Source organism: Salmo salar, chromosome ssa11, assembly GCF_905237065.1.
Source record: "Salmo salar chromosome ssa11, Ssal_v3.1, whole genome shotgun sequence".
NCBI lineage: Eukaryota > Metazoa > Chordata > Actinopteri > Salmoniformes > Salmonidae > Salmo > Salmo salar.
Window position 1 is genome coordinate 108,138,363 of NC_059452.1, and position 25,526 is coordinate 108,163,888.

Genomic DNA, 25,526 nt, shown 5'->3' on the forward strand with positions numbered 1-25,526 from the left:
CTAGGTAGAGCTGAGCCTATTGGAATGCTAGGTAGAGCTGAGCCTATTGGAAGGCTAGGTAGAGCTGAGCCAATTGGAAGTCTAGGTAGAGCTGAGCCTATTGGAAGGCTAGGTAGAGCTGAGCCTATTGGAAGGCTAGGTAGAGCTGAGCCTATTGGTAGGTAGAGTGGAGCTTATTGGAAAGTAGAGCTGAGCCTATTGGAAGGTAGAGTGGTTAAGTGGAGCCTATTGGAAGGCTAGGTAGAGCTGAGCCTATTGGAAGGCTAGGTAGAGCTGAGCCTATTGGAAGGCAGAGTGGTTGAGTGGAGCCTATTGGAAGGCTAGATAGAGCTGAGTCTATTGGAAGGCTAGGTAGAGCTGAGCCTATTGGAAGGTTAGGTAGAGCTGAGCCTATTGGAAGGCTAGGTAGAGCTGAGCCTATTGGAAGGCTAGGTAGAGCTGAGTCTATTGGAAGGTTAGGTAGAGCTGAGCCTATTGGAAGGCTAGATAGAGCTGAGCCTATTGGAAGGCAGAGTGGTTGAGTGGAGCCTATTGGAAGGCTAGGTAGAGCTGAGCCTATTGGAAGGCTAGGTAGAGCTGAGCCTATTGGAAGGCTAGGTAGAGCTTAGCCTATTAGAAGGCTAGATAGAGCTGAGTCTATTGGAAGGCTAGGTAGAGCTGAGCCTATTGGAAGGTTAGGTAGAGCTGAGCCTATTGGAAGGCTAGGTAGAGCTGAGCCTATTGGAAGGCTAGGTAGAGCTGAGTCTATTGGAAGGTTAGGTAGAGCTGAGCCTATTGGAAGGCTAGCCTATTGGAAGATAGATTGGAGCCTATTGGAAGGCTAGGTAGAGCTGAGCCTATTGGAAGGTAGAGCTGATCCTATTGGAAGGCTAGGTAGAGCTGAGCCTATTGGAAGGTGGAGTGGAGCCTATTAGAGGGCTAGGTAGAGCTGAGCCTATTGGAAGGTAGAGTGGAGCCTATTGGAAGGCTAGGTAGAGCTGAGCCTATTGGAAGGTAGAGCTGAGCCTATTGGAAGGCTAGGTAGAGCTGAGCCTATTGGAAGGTAGAGTGGAGCCTATTAGAGGGCTAGGTAGAGCTGAGCCTATTGGAAGGCTAGGTAGAGCTGAGCCTATTGGAAGGCTAGGTAGAGCTGAGCCTATTGGAAGGCTAGATAGTGCTGAGCCTATTGGAAGGCTAGGTAGAGCTGAGCCTATTGGAAGGCTAGATAGAGCTGAGCCTATTGGGAGGCTAGATAGAGCTGAGCCTATTGGAAGGCTAGGTAGAGCTGAGCCTATTGGAAGGCTAGATAGAGCTGAGCCTATTGGAAGGCTAGATAGAGCTGAGCCTATTGGAAGGCTAGATAGTGCTGAGCCTATTGGAAGGCTAGGTAGAGCTGAGCCTATTGGAAGGCTAGATAGAGCTGAGCCTATTGGAAGGCTAGATAGAGCTGAGCCTATTGGAAGGCTAGATAGAGCTGAGCCTATTGGAAGGTAGAGCTGAGCCTATTGGAAGGCTAGGTAGAGCTGAGCCTATTGGAAGGCTAGGTAGAGCTGAGCCTATTGGAAGGCTAGGTAGAGCTGAGCCTATTGGAAGGCTAGATAGAGCTGAGCCTATTGGAAGGCTAGATAGAGCTGAGCCTATTGGAAGGCTAGATAGAGCTGAGCAATCCCCATGTTGATCCAGAGCGACTCAGTGCATTCATCTTATATCAGGGTGGGAAGTTTAACTTTAGGGAAGTTTAAAAAAGAAGAAAACACCTGGCCACTCTTGAACATCTAAAACTAGATAGAAAGTATGATAACGGACCTATATATTTATATAAATGATAACGGACCTATATATTTATAGAAATGATAACGGACCTATATATTTATAGAAATGATAACGGACCTATATATTTATATAAATGATAACAGCCCTATATATTTATATAAATGATAACAGACCTATATATTTATATAAATGATAACGGACCTATATATTTATATAAATGATAACGGACCTATATATTTATAGAAATGATAACGGACCTATATATTTATATAAATGATAACGGACCTATATATTTATAGAAATGATAACGGACCTATATATTTATAGAAATGATAACGGACCTATATATTTATAGAAATGATAACGGACCTATATATTTATAGAAATGATAACAGACCTATATATTTATATAAATGATAACAGACCTATATATTTATAGAAATGATAACGGACCTATATATTTATAGAAATGATGACGGACCTATATATTTATAGAAATGATAACAGACCTATATATTTATATAAATGATAACGGACCTATATATTTATAGAAATGATAACGGACCTATATATTTATAGAAATGATAACGGACCTATATATTTATAGAAATGATAACGGACCTATATATTTATAGAAATGATAACGGACCTATATATTTATAGAAATGATAACGGACCTATATATTTATAGAAATGATAATGGACCTATATATTTATAGAAATGATAACGGACCTATATATTTATATAAATGATAACGGACCTATATATTTATATAAATGATAACGGACCTATATATTTATATAAATGATAACGGACCTATATATTTATATAAATGATAACAGCCCTATATATTTATAGAAATTATAATAGCCCTATATATTTATATAAATGATAACGGACCTATATATTTATATAAATGATAATGGACCTATATATTTATAGAAATGATAACAGCCCTATATATTTATAGAAATGATAATAGCCCTATATATTTATATAAACGATAACGGACCTATATATTTACATAAACGATAACGGACCTATATATTTACATAAATGATAACGGACCTATATATTTATAGAAATGACAATGGACCTATTGATCATTAGAAAACCCTTTTGCAATTATGTTAGCACAGCTGAAAACTGTTTTCTTGATTAAAGAAGCAATACAACTGGCCTTCTTTAGTCTAGTTGAGTATCTGGAGCATCAGCATTTGTGGGTTCGATTACAGGCCTAAAATGGCCAGAAACAAAGAACTTTCTTCTGAATCTCGTCAGTCTATTCTTGTTTTGAGAAATGAAGGCTATTCCATGCGAAAAATTGCCAATAAACTGAAGATCTCGTACAACGCTGTGTACTACTCCCTTCACAGAACAGCGCAAACTGGCTCTAACCAATATAGAAAGAGGAGTGGGAGGCCCCGGTGCACAACTGAGCAAGAGGACAAGTACATTAGAGTGTCTAGTTTGAGAAACAAATGCCTCACAAGTCCTCAACTGGCAGCTTCATTAAATAGTACCCACAAAACACCAGTCTCAACGTCAACAGTGAAGAGGCGACTCCGGGATGCTGGCCTTCTAGGCAGAGTTGCAAAGACAAAGCCATATCTCAGACTGGCCAATAAGAAGAAAAGATTAAGATGGGCAAAAGAACACAGACACTGGACAGAGGAACTCTCCGTATAAGGCCAGCATCCCGGACCTATATATTTATATTAATTATAACGGACATATATATATATATATATATATATATATATATATATATATATATATATATATACAGTACCAGTCAAAAGTTTGGACACACCTATTCATTCCAGGGTTTTTCTTTATTTTTACTATTTTCTACTATGAAATAACACATATGGAATCATGTAGTAACCAAAAAAAGTGTTAAAAAAATCAAAATATATTTTATATTTGAGATTCTTCAAAGTAGCCACCATTTTGCCTTGATGACAGTTTTGCACACTCATGATTCCATGTGTTATTTCATAGTGTTGATGTCTTGATGTAGAAATTAGTAAAAATATGAAAAAACCCTTTAATGAGTAGGTGTGTCGGCCTCCCGAGTGGCGCAGCAGTCTAAGGCACTGCATCTCAGTGATAGAGGCGTCACTACAGACCCTGGTTCGATTCCAGGCTGTGTCACAACTGGCTGTGATTGGGAGCTCCATTTGGCAGTGCACCATTGGCCCAATATCACCTGGGTTAGGGTTTGGCTGGGGTAGGCGTCATTGTAAATAAGAATTTGTTCTTAACTGACTTGCCTGGTTAAGTATATAGAAAATCATAATGGATCTATATATTTTCAAATAACTGCCCTTTTTCTGGCCCCGCAAGTAGATTTTGACAAAGGAATGCTACAGACAAGGGAAATGACACCTACGGTGATGATGTCGTAGCTTCCTGCCGTGACCATCTTGTGTGATGACACCATTGCGGTCAGCGGGTCAATGCTGAACTTCTCATCATCGTTACCCCCGACGATACTATATGTGATGTTGCCGTTGGTGTCCAGGTCGAGGTCGGACGCAAACACCCGATAGACGGGGTCGCCGCGCTTGTTCCGGTCGCGTTCCGGTAAGCTGATCCAGTAGACGGATTCGGTGAATGTGGGGGCGTTGTCGTTTTCATCCTGGATGTGGACTATGACCCACACAGTGGAGAGACGGGACATTACCGGACTGTCCATAACCGTTACCTGGGGACAGGAACACACACAGTGGAGAGACGGGACATTACCGGTCTGTCCATAACCGTTACCTGGGGACAGAAACACACACATTATACAATAAGAATCTACAGTAGAAACATCTGTCAATATGATTCAGTCTGTCTGTCACCATTACCTGGACACACATATATAATCTAAATCATGAATTGACAATAATTCATCATCATCCAGAACTATTGATCACATGGCCAACTATTAACTAGCCCAGAAGGAGAGTTAGCTCTGTGTCCTCATCACTAAAACATCTGATTGGAATCAGCCAGGACTACAGGAAGTAGTATACTAGGAAAATCATAAAAAGGGAAACTAACCCTTTTACATTTTAGTCATTTTAGCAGACGCTCTTATCCAGAGCGACTTACAGTAGTGAATGCATACATTTCATTTCATGCATTTTTTTTTGTACTGGTCCCCCGTGGGAATACGAACCCACAACCCTGGCGTTGCACAAACCATGCTGGCGTTGCACAAACCATGCTGGCGTTGCACAAACCATGCTGGCGTTGCACAAACCATGCTGGCGTTGCACAAACCATGCTGGCGTTGCACAAACCATGCTGGCGTTGCAAACACCATGCTGGCGTTGCAAACACCATGCTCTACCAACTGAGCCACAGGGAAGACTAAAACCATAAAGAGAAATTAACAAGTGTTCAGTTAGTAGAAAGGACAGAGTATTGGAACAGAGGGCATGTTGGGCCACGTGGGTCTGTCCTCACATGGATATCTCTGTGGTATTGATCGGTAGGTCAGTAGAGAGCCGATCACTGATCAATCACATCGATCAGAAACATACTGCTCTGCTCTGGCCTGCTTACCAGACTGTTAAACACAGAGGGGACACACACAGTCTTGTATAACTAACCTTGTGAGGAAAACAATTCAGAGATGGCACTGACAGACATGGCAGCTCTGCTTCTAGCTCCTAAGTGTTATTTCTTACATTATTATTATTATTATTGTGTTATTACATACAGGCCAGCAAGGACCTTTGGATTTCACCAGCATTACGACCAGGAATTTCCCAAATTGGATCCTTTACTTGCACCCCCCAGAGCAATTTAACTTATCCCAGAGGCTGCTCTGAGACGCCGCAGGCGGAGAAGAAGTATTCGGAGTGAACTTCTAGTCCGACTCAATAGGGGTGCACACCATCCACCGCTTCCAAGTATATTACTCGCTAATGTTCAGTCTCTGGACAATAAAGTAGACAAGCTCTGGGCAAGGATCTCCTTCCAGAAAGACATCAGGGACTGTAACATACTCTATTTCACGGAATCATGGCTCTCTCAGGATATACTGTCCCCGTCCATACAGCCAGCTGGGTTCTCAGTTCATCGCGCAGACAGGAATAAAGAACTCTCCGGGAAGAAGAAGGGTTTTGGTGTCTGCTTCATCGTTAACTACTCATGGTGTGATAACATACAGAAACTCAAGTTCTTTTGTTCACCCGACCTAGAATAACTCACAATCAAATACTGATCGTATTACCTCCCGAGAGAATTCTCTTCGGTTATAGTCACAGCCGTGTATATTCCACCACAAGCCGATACCACCACGGCCCTCAAGGAACTACACTGGACTTTATGCAAACTGGAAACCCCATATCCTGTGTCCCCATTTATTGCCTAGTTAAATAAAGGTTAAATAAAATAATTGTAGCTGGGGATTTTAACAAAGCAAATTTGAGGAAAACGCTACCGAAGTTCTATCAACACATTGACCATAGTACTCTGTAGTACTCGCTCTGGTGAAACACTCGACCACTTCTACTCCCCTTTTCAAAATGCCTACAAGGCCCTCCCCCGCCCTCCCTTCGGCAAATCCGATCACGACTCCATTTTGCTCCACCCTTCCTATAGGCAGAAACTCAAAGAGGAAGTACCCGTGCTAAGGTCTATTCAACGCTGGTCTGACCAATCGGAATCCATGCTTCAAGATTGTTTTGATCACGTGGACTGGGATATGTTCCGGGTAGCCTCGGAAAATAACATTGACGTTTACACAGACATGGTGACTGAGTTCATCAGGAAGTGTATAGGGGATGTTGTTCCCACTGTGACTATTAAAACCTACCCAAACCAAAAACCATGGATAGATGGCAGCATTCGCACAAAACTGAAAACGCTCGAACCACCGCATTTAACCACGGCAAGGTGACTGGGAATATGGCCGAATACAGCGTAGTTATTCCCTTCATAAGGCAATCAAACAGACAAAACGTCAGTACAGAGACAAAGTGGAGTCGCAATTCAACAGCTCAGACATGAGAAATATGTGGCAGGGTCTACAGACAATCACGTATTAGAGAGGGAAAACCAGCCACGTCGCGGACACACCAACGTCTTGCTCCCGGACAAGCTAAACACCTTCTTCGCCAGCTTTGAGGATAACACAGTGCCATCAATGTGGCCCGCTCCGAAGGACTGAGGGTGCTCGTTCTCCGTGGCCGACGTGAGTAAGACATTTAAGTGCTAACTCTCGCAAGATGCCAGCCCTAGCTGTGTCCTCTGAGCATGCGCACACCAGCTGGCTGCAGTGTTTACGGACATATTCAATCACTCCCTAACCCAGTCTGCTGTCCCCACTTGCTTCAAGATGTCCACCATTGTTCCTGTACCCATGAAAGCAAAATTAAGACCCAAGACCCACTTCAATTTGCTTACCGCCCCAAAAGATCCACAGACAATACAATCGCCATCGCCCTGCACACTGCCCTATCCCATCTGGACAAGAGGAATACCTATGTAAGAATGCTGTATATTGACTGTAGCTCAGCCTTCAACACCATAGTCCCCTCCAAGCTCATCATTAAGCTCGGGGTCCTGGGTCTGAACCCTGCCCTGTGCAACTGGGTCCTGGACTTCCTGACGACTCGCCCCCCAGGCGGTGAAGGTAGGAAACAACACCTCCACTTCGCTGATCCTCAACACAGGGGCCCCTCAAGGGTGCATGCTCAGCCCCCTCCTGTACTCCCATGACTGCGTGGCCACGCATGCCTCCAACTCAGTCATCAACCTTGCAAACGGCACAACAGTAGTAGGCCTGATTACCAACAATGACGAGACAACCTACAGGGAGGAGGTGAGGGCCCTGTCGGAGAGGTGCCAGGACAACAACCTCTCCCTCAACGTCAACAAAATGATGGACTTCAGGAGACAGCAGAGGGAGCACGGCCCTATCCACATCGAAAGAAACCGCAGTGGAGAAGATGGAAAGTTTTAAGTTCCTTGGCGTACACATCACTGACAATCTGAAATGGTCCAAATCACTGACAAAATGAAATGGTCCACCTCAGATAGTACCTGTTAGTGTGCCAGATAGTACCTGTTAGTGTGCCAGATAGTACCTGTTAGTGTGCCAGATAGTACCTGTTAGTGTGCCAGATAGTACCTGTTAGTGTGCCAGATAGTACCTGTTAGTGTGCCAGATAGTAAATGTTAGTGTGCCAGATAGTCCCTGTTTGTGTGTCAGATAGTACCTGTTAGTGTGCCAGATAGTACCTGTTTGTGTGTCAGATAGTACCTGTTAGTGTGCCAGATAGTACCTGTTAGTGTGTCAGATAGAATCTGTCAGTGTGCCAGATAGTACCTGTTAGTGTGCCAGATAGTACCTGTCAGTGTGCCAGATAGTACCTGTTAGTGTGCCAGATAGTACCTGTTAGTGTGTCAGATAGAATCTGTCAGTGTGCCAGATAGTACCTGTTAGTGTGCCAGATAGTACCTGTTAGTGTGCCAGATAGTACCTGTTAGTGTGCCAGATAGTACCTGTTAGTGTGCCAGATAGTACCTGTTAGTGTGTCAGATAGAATCTGTCAGTGTGCCAGATAGTACCTGTTAGTGTGCCAGATAGTACCTGTTAGTGTGCCAGATAGTACCTGTTAGTGTGCCAGATAGTGTGCCAGATAGTACCTGTTAACACTCAACACGTCCACTCAATACGTCCACAAATGAGGTGATTACCAATAATACAGTCCAGTAATAGCAACACCCTTTTCATTTCATGTGTCACAGATAGACTCTGTCTCAACTCTGCCTATTTCTACAGATGGACTCTGGAGATGCTTTTCCTCAGTCGTTTGATGGGAAGATATAATTAGTTTAGTCCGACCTGTTCAAACTTCCACTTGGTAGCTGTTTGTGTGAAAGATGTGACCGATCCTCACTACCATTGGTAATCGAAGAGTGACTGTATGTGTACAGTATACGCTGATTGATTCACTCCGTTGGTTGATAGGTACGGTATAAGCCAGTTGATTCTACTGTATGTTTCTGTTCAGCTCGCTGATCATCTCATCGTAATGTACCACAGCAACACATAACAACCTGTGCCCTGAATCTGCTGCAAGCACACCTGAAGCAGCCGTAAATCTCATCCTACTGTTATCACACATTATCTCCTCTCCTCTCCTCTCCTCTCCTCTCCTCTCCTCTCCTCTCCTCTCCTCTCCTCTCCTCTCCTCTCCTCTCCTCTCCTCTCCTCTCCTCTCCTCTCCTCTCCTCTCCTCTCCTCTCATACATTATATTCTCCTATTCTCCTATATTCTATTCCTCCCTCTCTCCTTTCCTCTTCCTCCCACCCTCCCTCTCTCCTCTCATCTTCTATCCCTCCCTCTCTCCCCTCCTCTTACATCCCTCCCTCTCTCCTCTCATCTTCTATCCCTCCCTCCCTTCCTCCCTATCTCCTCTCCTCTTCTACCCCTCCCGCTCCTCTCCCCTTCTATCCCTCCCTCCCTAACAACCTTTTTCCCCTCTTTTATCCTTTCATCGCTCCCTTCCCTCCTCTTCTATCCCTCCCTCCCTCCCTCCATCCCTCCCTCGTCTCCTCGTGACCAGAGGAGATAAGTAATGATGAATGACTGGAGTTGATAGTTTATAGTTAATAAAACAAAATGTATCACAGTGCATAGGGCCGAAACATGTCTGCCACACACACACACACACACACACACACACACACACACACACACACACACACACACACACACACACACACACACACACACACACACACACACATTAGTGTACCTCTAGGAAGTGTTCTGCTTGCTGCTCTCTGTCCAGTTTCCTGGATGTTGTTGTTATCAGACCTGAAGAACAGAATAAAACACGGTTAACATACAGTACATGGAAAGGGGGATATAGCGCCTTACAAAAGTATTCATCCCCCTTGGCGTTTTTTCCTATTCTGTTACATTATAACCTGTAATTTAAACTAGTACATGTCCCTGAGCCTGTAAATGATTGATCTCCCCCTCTAGGTATGAGAATGCCTGATCTGGCCTGATCTGTAGGTGTGTACAGTGCCTTGTAAAAGTACTCATCCCACCTTGGCGTTTGTCCTATTTCGTTGCATTACAACCTGAAATTGAAATCGATTTCATGTAATGGACAAACACAAAATAGTCCAAATTGGGGAAGTGAAATGAAAAAAATAACTTAAAATAACTGAAAAGTGGTGCGTGTATGTGTATTCACCCCCTTTGCTATGAAGCCCCTAAATAAGATCTGGTGCAACCAATTACCTTCAGAAGTCACATAATTAGTTAAATAAAGTCCTCCCGTGTGCGATCTAAGTGTCACATGATCTGTCACATGATCTCAGTATATATACACCTGTTCTGAAAGGCCCCAGAGTCTGAAACACCACTAAGCAAGGTGCACCACCAAGCAAGCAGCACCATGAAGACCAAGGAGCTCTCCAAACAGGTTAGGGACAAAGTTGTGGAGAAGTACAGATCAGGGTTGGGATATAAAAAAATATCTGAAACTTTGAACATCCCACGGAGCACCATTAAATCCATTATTAAAAAATGGAAAGAATATGGCACCACAACAAACCTGCCAAGAGAGGGCCGCCCACCAAAACTCACAGACCAGGCAAGGAGGGCATTAATCAGAGAGGCAACAAAGAGACCAAAGATAACCCTGAAGGAGCTGCAAAGCTCCACAGCGGAGATTGGAGTATCTGTCCAGTCCATAGGACCACGTTAAGCCGTACACTCCACAGAGCTGGGCTTTATGGAAGAGTTGCCAGAAAAAAGCCATTGCTTAAAGACAAAAATAAGCAAAAGGCATGTGGGAGACTCCCCAAACATATGGAAGAAGGTATTCTATGCAGATGAGACAAAATTGTAGCTTTTTGGCCATCAAGGAAAACACTATGACTGGTGCAAACCCAACACCTCTCCTCACCCCGAGAACAACATCCCCACAGTGAAGCATGGTGGTGGCAGCATCATGCTGTGGGATTGTTTTTCATCGGCAGGGACTGGGAAACTGGTCAGAATTGAAGGAATGATGGATGGCGCTAAATACACAGAAATTGTTGAGGGAAACCTGTTTCAGTCTTCCAGAGATTTGAGACTGGGATGGAGGTTCACCTTCCAGCAGGACAATGACCTTAAGCATACTGCTAAAGCAACACTCGAGTGGTTTAAGGGGAAACATTTAAATGTTTTGGAATGACCTAGTTAAAGCCCAGACCTCAATCCAATTGAGAATCTGTGGTATGACTTAAAGATTGCTGTACACCAGCGGAACCCATCCAACTTGAAGGAGCTGAAGCAGTTTTCCCTGAATAATGGGCAAAAATCCCAGTGGCTAGATGTGCCAATTTATAGAGACATACCCCAAGAGGCTTGCAACTGTAATTGCTGCAAAAGGTGTCTCTACAAAGTATTGACTTTAGGGGGTGAATAGTTATGCACGCTCAAGTTTTCTGTTTTTTTGTCTTATTTCTTGTTTGTTTCACAATAAAACATATTTTTCATCTTCAAAGTGGTAGGCATGTTGTGTAAATCAAATGATACAAACCCCCCCAAAAAATCAATTTTAATTCCAAGTTGTAAGGCAAGGCACTGTACCTTGTCAGTTGTACAACTGAATGTATTCAATTGAACTGTGTCTTCTGCATTTAACCCAACCCATTCTAAATCAGAGAGGTGCGTGGGACTGCCTTAATCTACACCACCATGTTAACACTCAATCTACTGTCTAGTACCACCACCATGTTAACACTCAATCTACTGTCTAGTACCACCACCATGTCAACACTCAATCTACTGTCTAGTACCACCACCATGTCAACACTCAATCTACTGTCTAGTACCACCACCATGTTAACACTCAATCTACTGTCTAGTACCACCACCATGTTAACACTCAATCTACTGTCTAGTACCACCACCATGTTAACACTCAATCTACTGTCTAGTACCACCACCATGTCAACACTCAATCTACTGTCTAGTACCACCATGTTAACACTCAATCTACTGTCTAGTATCACCACCATGTTAACACTCAATCAACTGTCTAGTACCACCACCATGTCAACACTCAATCTACTGTCTAGTACCACCACCATGTTAACACTCAATCTACTGTCTAGTACCACCACCATGTTAACACTCAATCTACTGTCTAGTATCACCACCATGTCAACACTCAATCTACTGTCTAGTATCACCACCATGTCAACACTCAATCTACTGTCTAGTATCACCATGACAACACTCAATCTACTGTCTAGTACCACCACCATGTTAACACTCAATCTACTGTCTAGTACCACCACCATGTTAACACTCAATCTACTGTCTAGTATCACCACCATGTCAACACTCAATCTACTGTCTAGTATCACCATGACAACACTCAATCTACTGTCTAGTACCACCACCATGTCAACACTCAATCTACTGTCTAGTACCACCATGTTAACACTCAATCTACTGTCTAGTATCACCACCATGTTAACACTCAATCTACTGTCTAGTACCACCACCATAAAGGCTGTTGTGAGGGCATGTATTCATCAAGGCTGTTATGAGGGCCTGTATTCATCAAGGCTGTGGTGAGGGCCTGTATTCATCAAGGCTGTTATGAGGGCCTGTATTCATCAAGGCTGTTGTGAGGGCCTGTATTCATCAAGGCTGTTATGAGGGCCTGTATTCATCAAGGCTGTGGTGAGGGCCTGTATTCATCAAGGCTGTTGTGAGGGCCTGTATTCATCAAGGCTGTTGTGAGGGCCTGTATTCATCAAGGCTGTGGTGAGGGCCTGTATTCATCAAGGCTGTTTTGAGGGCCTGTATTCATAAAGGCTGTTGTGAGGGCCTGTATTCATCAAGGCTGTGGTGAGTGCCTGTATTCATAAAGGCTGTTGTGAGTGCCTGTATTCATAAAGGCTGTTGTGAGGGCCTGTATTCAGAAAGGCTGTTGTGAGGGCCTGTATTCATAAAGGCTGTTGTGAGGGCCTGTATTCATAAAAGGCTGTTGTGAGGGCCTGTATTCAGAAAGGCTGTTGTGAGGGCCTGTATTCATAAAGGCTGTTGTGAGGGCCTGTATTCATAAAAGGGTGTTGTGAGGGCCTGTATTCATAAAGGCTGTTGTGAGGGCCTGTATTCATAAAGGCTGTTGTGAGGGCCTGTATTCAGAAAGGCTGTTGTGAGGGCCTGTATTCATAAAGGCTGTGATGAGGGCCTGTATTCATAAAAGGGTGTTGTGAGGGCCTGTATTCATAAAGGCTGTGGTGAGGGCCTGTATTAATCAAGGCTGTTGTGAGGGCCTGTATTCAGAAAGGCTGTTGTGAGGGCCTGCATTCATCAAGGCTGTTATGAGGGCCTGTATTCATCAAGGCTGTGGTGAGGGCCTGTATTCATCAAGGCTGTGATGAGGGCCTGTATTCATCAAGGCTGTGGTGAAGGCCTGTATTCATCAAGGCTGTTGTGAGGGCCTGTATTCATCAAGGCTGTTGTGAGGGCCTGTATTCATCAAGGCTGTGATGAGGGCCTGTATTCATCAAGGCTGTTATGAGGGCCTGTATTCATCAAGGCTGTGGTGAGGGCCTGTATTCATCAAGGCTGTTGTGAGGGCCTGTATTCATAAAGGCTGTGATGAGGGCCTGTATTCATCAAGGCTGTTATGAGGGCCTGTATTCATCAAGGCTGTGGTGAAGGCCTGTATTCATCAAGGCTGTTGTGAGGGCCTGTATTCATAAAGGCTGTGATGAGGGCCTGTATTCATAAAAGGCTGTTGTGAGGGCCTGTATTCATAAATTCTGTTGTGAGGGCCTGTATTCATAAAGGCTGTTGTGAGGGCCTGTATTCATAAATTCTGTTGTGAGGGCCTGTATTCTTAAATCGTCTAGGATCAGGTGCACCTTTTAGATCAGGGATAGGCCCTGTCCCGGAGGACAAATTCACGTTTTTTTTTATTTAACCGTCCTGGAAGACCAGGTGTGTTAAAATTAAGTCAATCACTGAATTGATCAATTAGCTCAGTTGGTCAGGTGTGGTGCCTAGTTGGATCAAAATCCCGCAGTACCTGCGGCATTCCAGGTACAGAGTTGCCATGATTAATAATATTGATCCTAAATCAATACTCCTATTCAGAGACGCTTTGTCGATACAGGCCCTAGGGTTAAGGGTTTAGAGGTCAGGTGTTAAGGGTCAGAGGTTAAGAGGTCACCTGTTTTGGAGTTGATGGAGAAGAAGTTCTGTGGGTTGCCGGCGGAGATGCGGTAACTAAGGCGACCGGGCATGGCGGTGAAGTCGGGGTCCTGCGCCTGGATACGGATGACGGACAGGTCTTTGGGAGAGTTCTCCATGACGACGGGGTGATAGATGGGGTCTGAGGTCAAGGGGGAGTTATCGTTCACGTCCTCCACCTGGAAGGGAGGGGGGGATAGGGGGATATGAGAGAGAGCGGGGAGAGAGAGAGGGAAGAGAGAGAGGGAAGAGAGAGAGGAGAAAGAGAGAAGGAAGAGAGAGAGAGGGGAGAGAGGTGGGAAGAGAGAGAGGGAAGAGAGAGAGGAGAAAGAGAGGGAAGAGAGAGAGAGAGAGAGAGAGAAAGAGAGAGAGGAGAAAGAGAGAGGGAAGAGAGAGGGAAGAGAGGGGGAAGAGAGATGGGGAATAGAGAGAGATGAGAGAGAAGGAAGAGAGAGGAGAGAGAGCGAGAAGAGAGAGAGGGAAGAGAGAGAAGGGAGAGAGATCAAGGGGGAGAGGATGAGAGGAGAAAGAGAGAGGGAAGAGAGAGAGGGGAGAGAGGGGGGAAGAGAGATGGGAAAGAGAGAGAGATGAGAGAGAGAGGGAAGAGAGAGGAGAGAGAGCGAGAAGAGAGAGAGAGGGAAGAGAGAGAAGGGAGAGAGATCAGGGGGGAGAGGACGAGAGGAGAGAGAGAGGGAAGAGAGAGAGGAGAAAGAGACAGGGAAGAGAAAGAGGGGAGAGAGGGGGGAAGAGAGATAGGGGAAGAGAGAGGAAAGAGAGAGAAGAGAGAGAGATCAGGGGGGAGAGGACGAGAGGAGAGAGAGGGAAGAGAGAGAAGGGAGAGAGGGGGGAAGAGAGATGGGGAAGAGAGAGAGATGAGAGAGAGGGAAGAGAGAAGAGAGAGAGCGAGAAGAGAGAGAGAGGGAAGAGAGAGAAGAGAGAGAGATCAGGTGGGGAGAGGACGAGAGGAGAGAGAGGGAAGAGAGAGAAGGGAGAGAGGGGGGAAGAGAGATGGGGAAGAGAGAGAGATGAGAGAGAGGGAAGAGAGAGGAGAGAGAGCGAGAAGAGAGAGAGAGAGAGAGAGGGAGGGAGAGAAGGGAGCGAGATCAGGGGGGAGAGGACGAGGAGAGAGAGGGAAGAGAGAGAGGAGAAAAAGAGAGGGAAGAGAGAGAGGGGAGAGAGGGGGAAGAGAGATGGGGAAGAGAGAGAGATGAGAGAGAGGGAAGAGAGAGATGAGAGAGCGAGAAGAGAGAGAGAGGGACGAGAGAGAAGGGAGAGAGCTCAGGGGGGGAGAAGGGAGGAGGTGTTTTAAATATGATATCAAAGGAAGTAGTTATTCATCAGCATACCGTATGCAATCCTCCACCTGGAAACAACACATCACATTATCTACCCCGATTCTCTCCCACTCTGTTCTGAGTACTGAATAATTGCTGAATTTACGAATGCCCTACCCCCATTGGTGTCAGCAAACATCTACAAAAAAAAACGGAAGTAAATTAGTACCAGCAACACAGTTACATTCACTAAACCTCTTGATAACATTAAAACAGCCTAACTATGGTTCTGCTAGAGTGAGGAAACTGTTCACAGTGAGGTGTGTTCTCTCAGCGTGTTCTCTCAACGTGTTCTCTCAGGGTGTTCTCTCAGGGTGTTCTCTCAGAGTGTTCTCTCAGGGTGTTCTCTCAGAGTGTTCTCTCAACGTGTTCTCTCAGGGTGTTCTCTCAGCGTGTTCTCTCAACGTGTTCTCTCAGGGTGTTCTCTCAGGGTGTTCTCTCAGCGTGTTCTCTCAGGGTGTTCTCTCAGGGTGTTCTCTCAGGGTGTTCTCTCAGAGTGTTCTCTCAGCGTGTTCTCTCAGGCTGTTCTCTCAGAGTGTTCTCTCAGGGTGTTCTCTCAGGGTGTTCTCTCAGCGTGTTCTCTCAGGGTGTTCTCTCAGCGTGTTCTCTCAGCGTGTTCTCTCAGAGTGTTCTCTCAACGTGTTCTCTCAGCGTGTTCTCTCAGGGTGTTCTCTCAGGGTGTTCTCTCAGGGTGTTCTCTCAGCGTGTTCTCTCAGAGTGTTCTCTCAGCGTGTTCTCTCAGGGTGTTCTCTCAGCGTGTTCTCTCAGGGTGTTCTCTCAGGTGTTCTCTCAGGGTGTTCTCTCAGCGTGTTCTCTCAGCGTGTTCTCTCAGGGTGTTCTCTCAGCGTGTTCTCTCAGGGTGTTCTCTCAGGGTGTTCTCTCAGGGTGTTCTCTCAGCGTGTTCTCTCAGGTGTTCTCTCAGGCTGTTCTCTCAGGGTGTTCTCTCATGGTGTTCTCTCAGGTGTTCTCTCAGGGTGTTCTCTCATGGTGTTCTCTCAGGTGTTCTCTCAGTGTGTTCTCTCAGGGTGTTCTCTCAGGGTGTTCTCTCAGGGTGTTCTCTCAGCGTGTTCTCTCAGAGTGTTCTCTCAGGGTGTTCTCTCAGCGTGTTCTCTCAGAGTGTTCTCTCAGGGTGTTCTCTCAGCGTGTTCTCTCAGCGTGTTCTCTCAGAGTGTTCTCTCAGAGTGTTCTCTCAGCGTGTTCTCTCAGGGTGTTCTCTCAGGGTGTTCTCTCAGGCTGTTCTCTCAGGGTGTTCTCTCAGCGTGTTCTCTCAGGCTGTTCTCTCAGGGTGTTCTCTCAGGGTGTTCTCTCAGGCTGTTCTCTCAGAGTGTTCTCTCAGGGTGTTCTCTCAGCGTGTTCTCTCAGGCTGTTCTCTCAGGGTGTTCTCTCAGGGTGTTCTCTCAGGCTGTTCTCTCAGGGTGTTCTCTCAGGGTGTTCTCTCAGGCTGTTCTCTCAGAGTGTTCTCTCAGCGTGTTCTCTCAGCGTGTTCTCTCAGTGTGTTCTCTCAGCGTGTTCTCTCAGCGTGTTCTCTCAGGGTGTTCTCTCAGCGTGTTCTCTCAGAGTGTTCTCTCAGCGTGTTCTCTCAGGGTGTTCTCTCAGAGTGTTCTCACTTATGACTGGAAGTTTCTAGCAATATAGCCACCATTAGCCAGTTAGCCTGTGTGCTTGACTGCAGTATACACTCCGCATACAAAATGTTCTAGATTTATGAATGGACAATCTGACAACGCTCTGAATTTATGATCGGCACAGAGAGCACTCTCAAACACAAGGGGGAAATTTACGAGCGCACCCCAAGAGTTAGAAACCCAGTCTGTTTTGCATCACAGGAGTCTGTTAGCCCATTGAGCAAAACATCAAGAGAGTGTTAGCATGTAGTTTCTTAATGTACTGTAGGTATTAACACAGGAAGATAGCCGCTGGCCTGTTGGTTATTAATACAGGTATTAACTCAGGAAGATAGTCACTGGCCTGTTGGTTATTAATGTACTGTAGGTATTAACTCAGGAAGATAGTCACTGGCCTGTTGGTTATTAATACAGGTATTAACTCAGGAAGATAGCCACTGGCCTGTTGGTTATTAATACAGGTATTAACTCAGGAAGATAGCCACTGGCCTGTTGGTTATTAATACAGGTATTAACTCAGGAAGATAGCCGCTGGCCTGTTGGTTATTAATACAGGTATTAACTCAGGAAGATAGCCGCTGGCCTGTTGGTTATTAATACAGGTATTAACTCAGGAAGATAGCCACTGGCCTGTTGGTTATTAATACAGGTATTAACTCAGGAAGATAGCCACTGGCCTGTTGGTTATTAATACAGGTATTAACTCAGGAAGATAGTCACTGGCCTGTTGGTTATTAATACAGGTATTAACTCAGGAAGATAGACGCTGGCCTGTTGGTTATTAATACAGGTATTAACTCAGGAAGATAGTCACTGGCCTGTTGGTTATTAATGTACTGTAGGTATTAACTCAGGAAGATAGTCACTGGCCTGTTGGTTATTAATACAGGTATTAACTCAGGAAGATAGCCACTGGCCTGTTGGTTATTAATACAGGTATTAACTCAGGAAGATAGCCACTGGCCTGTTGGTTATTAATACAGGTATTAACTCAGGAAGATAGTCACTGGCCTGTTGGTTATTAATACAGGTATTAACTCAGGAAGATAGTCACTGGCCTGTTGGTTATTAATACAGGTATTAACTCAGGAAGATAGTCACTGGCCTGTTGCTTCTTAATGTACTGTAGGTATTAACTCAGGAAGATAGCCGCTGGCCTGTTGGTTATTAATACAGGTATTAACTCAGGAAGATAGTCACTGGCCTGTTGGTTATTAATACAGGTATTAACTCAGGAAGATAGTCACTGGCCTGTTGGTTGTTAATACAGGTATTAACTCAGGAAGATAGCCACTGGCCTGTTGGTTATTATTACAGGTATTAACTCAGGAAGATAGCCGCTGGCCTGTTGGTTATTAATACAGGTATTAACTCAGGAAGATAGCCACTGGCCTGTTGGTTATTAATACAGGTATTAACTCAGGAAGATAGTCACTGGCCTGTTGGTTATTAATACAGGTATTAACTCAGGAAGATAGCCACTGGCCTGTTGGTTATTAATACAGGTATTAACTCAGGAAGATAGTCACTGGCCTGTTGGTTATTAATACAGGTATTAACTCAGGAAGATAGTCACTGGCCTGTTGGTTATTAATACAGGTATTAACTCAGGAATATAGTCACTGGCCTGTTGGTTATTAATACAGGTATTAACTCAGGAAGATAGTCACTGGCCTGTTGGTTATTAATGTACTGTAGGTATTAACTCAGGAAGATAGTCACTGGCCTGTTGGTTATTAATACAGGTATTAACTCAGGAAGATAGCCACTGGCCTGTTGGTTATTAATACAGGTATTAACTCAGGAAGATAGCCACTGGCCTGTTGGTTATTAATGTACTGTAGGTATTAACTCAGGAAGATAGTCACTGGCCTGTTGGTTATTAATACAGGTATTAACTCAGGAAGATAGCCACTGGCCTGTTGGTTATTAATACAGGTATTAACTCAGGAAGATAGCCACTGGCCTGTTGGTTATTAATACAGGTATTAACTCAGGAAGATAGTCACTGGCCTGTTGGTTATTAATACAGGTATTAACTCAGGAAGATAGTCACTGGCCTGTTGGTTATTAATACAGGTATTAACTCAGGAAGATAGCCGCTGGCCTGTTGGTTATTAATACAGGTATTAACTCAGGAAGATAGCCGCTGGCCTGTTGGTTATTAATACAGGTATTAACTCAGGAAGATAGTCACTGGCCTGTTGGTTATTAATGTACTGTAGGTATTAACTCAGGAAGATAGTCACTGGCCTGTTGGTTATTAATACAGGTATTAACTCAGGAAGATAGCCGCTGGCCTGTTGGTTATTAATACAGGTATTAACTCAGGAAGATAGTCACTGGCCTGTTGGTTATTAATACAGGTATTAACTCAGGAAGATAGTCACTGGCCTGTTGGTTATTAATACAGGTATTAACTCAGGAAGATAGCCACTGGCCTGTTGGTTATTAATACAGGTATTAACTCAGGAAGATAGTCACTGGCCTGTTGGTTATTAATACAGGTATTAACTCAGGAAGATAGCCACTGGCCTGTTGGTTATTAATACAGGTATTAACTCAGGAAGATAGTCACTGGCCTGTTGGTTATTAATACAGGTATTAACTCAGGAAGATAGTCACTGGCCTGTTGGTTATTAATACAGGTATTAACTCAGGAATATAGTCACTGGCCTGTTGGTTATTAATACAGGTATTAACTCAGGAAGATAGTCACTGGCCTGTTGGTTATTAATACAGGTATTAACTCAGGAAGATAGCCACTGGCCTGTTGGTTATTAATGTACTGTAGGTATTAACTCAGGAAGATAGCCGCTGGCCTGTTGGTTATTAATACAGGTATTAACTCAGGATGATAGTCACTGGCCTGTTGGTTATTAATACAGGTATTAACTCAGGAAGATAGCCACTGGCCTGTTGGTTATTAATACAGGTATTAACTCAGGAAGATAGTCACTGGCCTGTTGGTTATTAATACAGGTATTAACTCAGGAAGATAGCCGCTGGCCTGTTGGTTATTAATACAGGTATTAACTCAGGAAGATAGTCACTGGCCTGTTGGTTATTAATACAGGTATTAACTCAGGAAGATAGTCACTGGCCTGTTGGTTATTAATACAGGTATTAACTCAGGAAGATAGCCACTGGCCTGTTGGTTATTAATACAGGTATTAACTCAGGAAGATAGTCACTGGCCTGTTGGTTATTAATACAGGTATTAACTCAGGAATATAGTCACTGGCCTGTTGGTTATTAATACAGGTATTAACTCAGGAAGATAGTCACTGGCCTGTTGGTTATTAATGTACTGTAGGTATTAACTCAGGAAGATAGTCACTGGCCTGTTGGTTATTAATACAGGTATTAACTCAGGAAGATAGCCACTGGCCTGGTGGTTATTAATGTACTGTAGGTATTAACTCAGGAAGATAGCCGCTGGCCTGTTGGTTATTAATACAGGTATTAACTCAGGATGATAGTCACTGGCCTGTTGGTTATTAATACAGGTATTAACTCAGGAAGATAGCCACTGGCCTGTTGGTTATTAATACAGGTATTAACTCAGGAAGATAGTCACTGGCCTGTTGGTTATTAATACAGGTATTAACTCAGGAAGATAGCCGCTGGCCTGTTGGTTATTAATACAGGTATTAACTCAGGAAGATAGTCACTGGCCTGTTGGTTATTAATACAGGTATTAACTCAGGAAGATAGTCACTGGCCTGTTGGTTATTAATACAGGTATTAACTCAGGAAGATAGCCACTGGCCTGTTGGTTATTAATACAGGTATTAACTCAGGAAGATAGTCACTGGCCTGTTGGTTATTAATACAGGTATTAACTCAGGAAGATAGTCACTGGCCTGTTGGTTATTAATACAGGTATTAACTCAGGAATATAGTCACTGGCCTGTTGGTTATTAATACAGGTATTAACTCAGGAAGATAGTCACTGGCCTGTTGGTTATTAATGTACTGTAGGTATTAACTCAGGAAGATAGTCACTGGCCTGTTGGTTATTAATACAGGTATTAACTCAGGAAGATAGCCACTGGCCTGTTGGTTATTAATGTACTGTAGGTATTAACTCAGGAAGATAGCCGCTGGCCTGTTGGTTATTAATACAGGTATTAACTCAGGAAGATAGTCACTGGCCTGTTGGTTATTAATACAGGTATTAACTCAGGAAGATAGCCACTGGCCTGTTGGTTATTAATACAGGTATTAACTCAGGAAGATAGTCACTGGCCTGTTGGTTATTAATACAGGTATTAACTCAGGAAGATAGCCGCTGGCCTGTTGGTTATTAATACAGGTATTAACTCAGGAAGATAGTCACTGGCCTGTTGGTTATTAATACAGGTATTAACTCAGGAAGATAGTCACTGGCCTGTTGGTTATTAATACAGGTATTAACTCAGGAAGATAGCCACTGGCCTGTTGGTTATTAATACAGGTATTAACTCAGGAAGATAGTCACTGGCCTGTTGGTTATTAATACAGGTATTAACTCAGGAAGATAGCCGCTGGCCTGTTGGTTATTAATACAGGTATTAACTCAGGAAGATAGTCACTGGCCTGTTGGTTATTAATACAGGTATTAACTCAGGAAGATAGTCACTGGCCTGTTGGTTATTAATACAGGTATTAACTCAGGAAGATAGCCACTGGCCTGTTGGTTATTAATGTACTGTAGGTATTAACTCAGGAAGATAGCCACTGGCCTGTTGGTTATTAATACAGGTATTAACTCAGGAAGATAGTCACTGGCCTGTTGGTTATTAATACAGGTATTAACTCAGGAAGCGAGTCACTGGCCTGTTGCTTCTGCATTGCTTGCTGTTTGGGGTTGTAGGCTGGGTATCATTAAGCTCTTTTTTCTGGGGAGAATAGAGCTTGGACCTGAAAACGTCTTGAAAGGTAGAGAGACACACACACACACACACACACACACACACACACACACACACACACACACACACACACACACACACACACGCACACACACACACTCAGAAACAGACTGAAGGCGTCAACATGCTTCATAGTTGGCTAGGTGAACCGAATGAGCGTCCTCCCTCGAAAAGGAATCCAGGTTACACTTCTTCAAAATAGTCAGAATAAAATCTGTCGTTCAATTTTGACGTTTTTTTTGGGGGGGGCCGAGGAGTTCTTAGTCGAGCCATTTTACATCTAACAAAGACGTTTTTGGTGCAGAATTTCTCAATGACAAAAATCTACATGAAAACGAGCCGTCTCTCTTGTTGAATGACAACAAAGACTTTATTTAAGAATCCCTACAAGTTGACCAATCACGGACGAAGGGGCGTAGACTTCAGCTAACCGAAGTTCAGCTGACCTCGTGAAAATGTTTTGTGTTCCACGAAAAGCCGGGGGGAAAAAAAAACATCAACTTACCAAAGTCTAAAATGAACGAAAACGTCACAAATGTTGTAATAATATATGCATAAGGTCTTCTGAACTGTCGAGGACGCTGGGAAGCATGAGGACACCTTCACACACACTAGTGTTGTTACACACCTGGATGAAGACCTCAATGGAGGCGGAGAGGGGCGTGACCCCGCGGGTGGTGGCGTGGACCGTCAACCAATAGGATGCCTTGGTTTCACAGTCCAGAATACCTGTAGTGTAGATCAAACCTGAAAAGACGAGAGGAGGGAGGAGAGGAGGAGGAGGGAGGAGAGGAGGAGGAGGAGTAGGGAGGAGAAGAGTAGGGAGTAGGAGGAGGAGGGAGGAGAGGAGGAGGAAGGAGGAGAGGAGGAGGAGGGAGGAGAGGAGGAGGAGGAGTAGGGAGGAGAAGAGTAGGGAGTAGGAGGAGGAGGGAGGAGAGGAGGAAAGGAGGAGAGGAGTAGGGAGGAGGATGAGGAGGAGGGAGGAGAGGAGGAAGAGAGGAGAAGAGGAGGAGGAGAGGAGGAGGAGAAAAGATATGCTTACTAGCACAACGAAACAACGATAAGAAATAACATAACATTACCAAGACAAAGTAAATGGCTCAGTAGAATATAATAAACATTTTTGCATCAGTATAATACAGGATGGCACCATTTATAGTCCTGTGTGTGTGTGTGTGTGTGTGTGTGTGTGTGTGTGTGTGTGTGTGTGTGTGTGTGTGTGTGTGTGTGTGTGTGTGTGTGTGTGTGTGTGTGTGTGTGTGTGTGTGTGTGTGTGTGTGTGTGTCATTGTGTATTAGCCACTAGCAGTGTAAGAAGTGACTCCGCATTTTCCAAGGCCAATGTCATAGTGACAGAGTTATCCCACACACACGTACTGCTCTACTATGGTACCTTAATCAACTAACGTAATAATAACGAATAACTTAATACCGCTCTAGTCACACCCTGACCTGAGAGAGACGGTTTATTTCTCTATGTGGTTAGGTCAGGGTGTGGGGTGGGCATTCTACGTTTTATATTTCTATGTTTTGGGCCGAGTATGGTTCCTAATCAGAGGCAGCTGTCTATCGTTGTCTCTGATTAGGAACCATACTTAGGCAGCCTTTTTTTCCCACCAGTGTTTTGTGGGTAGTTATTTTCTGTTTTGTATTCGTTACCTGACGGAACTGTGTGGCTTTTCGTTTTGTTTCTTTGTTCTAGTGTTTTCATTGTTTAAATAAATAATATATGAATATGATATATATATATATATATGAACACTTACCACTCTGCCCATTGGTCCCCTCTCTACGATAGCCGTAACAGCTCTACTATGGTACTTTAATCAACGCTGACTAAACTGCTACCAACACTGTTCTCTTTCTCTCTTTCTCTCTCTGTCTCTCTTTCTCCTTCTGTCACTCTCTCTTTCAACCCCCCTTCCCTCTCTTTCAACCCCCCCCCACACACACACACACACACAGGCTGGTGTGAATTTGATGGCCCGCAGGAAACAAAATAGCTGACAGTTAAGGACGGTCTGGTGTCAGAATGTTAGGTCCTATAGCTTTGACACTGATGCACACTGAGTGACACACTCAACCACAACAAGTGTTAGGGTGTAGGAGCATCACAAATGGAGGGAGAGAGAAGGGGGGAGAGAGAGAGAGAGAGAGAGAGAGAGAGAGACAGACAGACAGAGAGAGAAAGAGAGACAGAGAGAGAGAGAGAGAGAGAGAGAGAGGTCTAAGGCGCTGCATCTCAGTGCTGTATCACAATCGGCCATGATTGGGCGGCACACAATTGGCCCACCGTTTTTGGTCAGTGTAGGCCGTCATTGTAAATAAAAATGTGTTCTTAACTGACTTGCCAAGTTAAATAAAGGATAAATAAAATAAATAAAAAATAAAAAAAAGTGAAAGAAAGTGTGTGTGTGACCTTGGCGTCCTTGACTGTTCTTTTCAAAACAAATCTCTTCTACATCACACACCATGAGAGAGAGCGAGAGAGCGAGAGAGAGAGCGAGAGAGAGAGAGAGAGAGAGAGAGAGAGAGAGAGAGAGAGAGAGAGACAGAGAGAGAGAGACAGAGAGAGAGAGACAGAGAGAGAGAGAGAGAGCAGAGAGAGAGAGAGAGAGAGACAGAGAGAGAGAGACAGAGAGAGAGAGAGAGAGAGACAGAGAGAGAGAGAGAGAGAGAGAGAGAGAGAGAGAGAGAGAGAGAGAGAGAGAGAGAAAGTGTGTGTGTGACCATGCCTTGGCGTCCTTGACCTTCCTTTTCAAAACAAATCTATTCTACATCACACACAGAGAGAACAGAGAGAGAGAGACACATCGGTTGTGAAAGCACTTTGAAAAGCGACAGGCTCTTTTCTGCTACTTCAACACACATCAAACTCGACAGTCTGTCTGTCCCCATCACCAATAACAGCATCTTAAGGCTAACCATAGGATCCTATGGCTCTAACGATGAACTTACCCTTAAGATGGTCAGGTGTCTTTGTCTTCATCTTGTTGTGTATATATATATGTAACCGTCCCTCTAAGGCCCTTCTGCTAGCCTGCTATCCCCGGCACGCTAGCTGTCTGAATCGCCGTGTCTCCAGCCTGCCTAACTACTCACTGGACCCTACGATCCCTCGGCTACACATGCCTCTCCCTAATAATAATATGCATTGTTCATTGCTGTTTTGGTTAGTGATTATTGTCTTATTTCACTGTAGAGCCTCCAGCCCTGCTCAATATGCCACAGCTAACCCTCTTGTTCCACCTCCAACACATGCAGTGACCTCACCTGGTTTAATTTATGTCTCTAGAGGCAATACCTCTCTCATCGTCACTCAATGCCTAGGTTTACCTCCACTGTATTCACATCCTACCATACCTTTGTCTGTACATTATGCATTGAATGTATTCTATCGCGCCCAGAAACCTGCTCCTTTTACTCTCTGTTCCGAACGTACTAGATGACTAGTTCTTTTAGCCTTTAGCCGTACCCTTATCCTACTCGTCCTCTGGTGATGTAGAGGTGAATCCAGGCCCTGCAGTGCCTAGCTCCACTCCCATTCCCCAGGCACTCTCTTTTGTTGACTTCTGTAACCGTAATGGCTTCATGCATGTTAACATTAGAAGCCTTCTCCCTAAGTTTGTTTTACTCACTGCTTTAGCACACTCTGCCAACCTGGAT

General features: G+C 44.3%; 1 protein-coding gene across 1 annotated transcript in view; it reads right to left on the reverse strand.

Moving 5' to 3' along the window:
* The window catches only part of LOC123725119 (protocadherin Fat 3), a 25,423-nt gene extending 574 nt beyond the window's left edge, over positions 1–24,849 (reverse strand). The window contains exons 1-5 of the mRNA XM_045688916.1: positions 24,819–24,849; positions 22,490–22,608; positions 13,967–14,165; positions 9,524–9,585; positions 4,149–4,463 (exon numbers count right to left, since the gene is read on the reverse strand). Coding sequence (XP_045544872.1) covers positions 4,149–4,463; positions 9,524–9,585; positions 13,967–14,165; positions 22,490–22,608; positions 24,819–24,849 — 726 coding nt within the window. The remainder of the gene's footprint in view (positions 1–4,148; positions 4,464–9,523; positions 9,586–13,966; positions 14,166–22,489; positions 22,609–24,818) is intronic.
* Between the last annotated feature and the right edge of the window lie 677 nt (positions 24,850–25,526).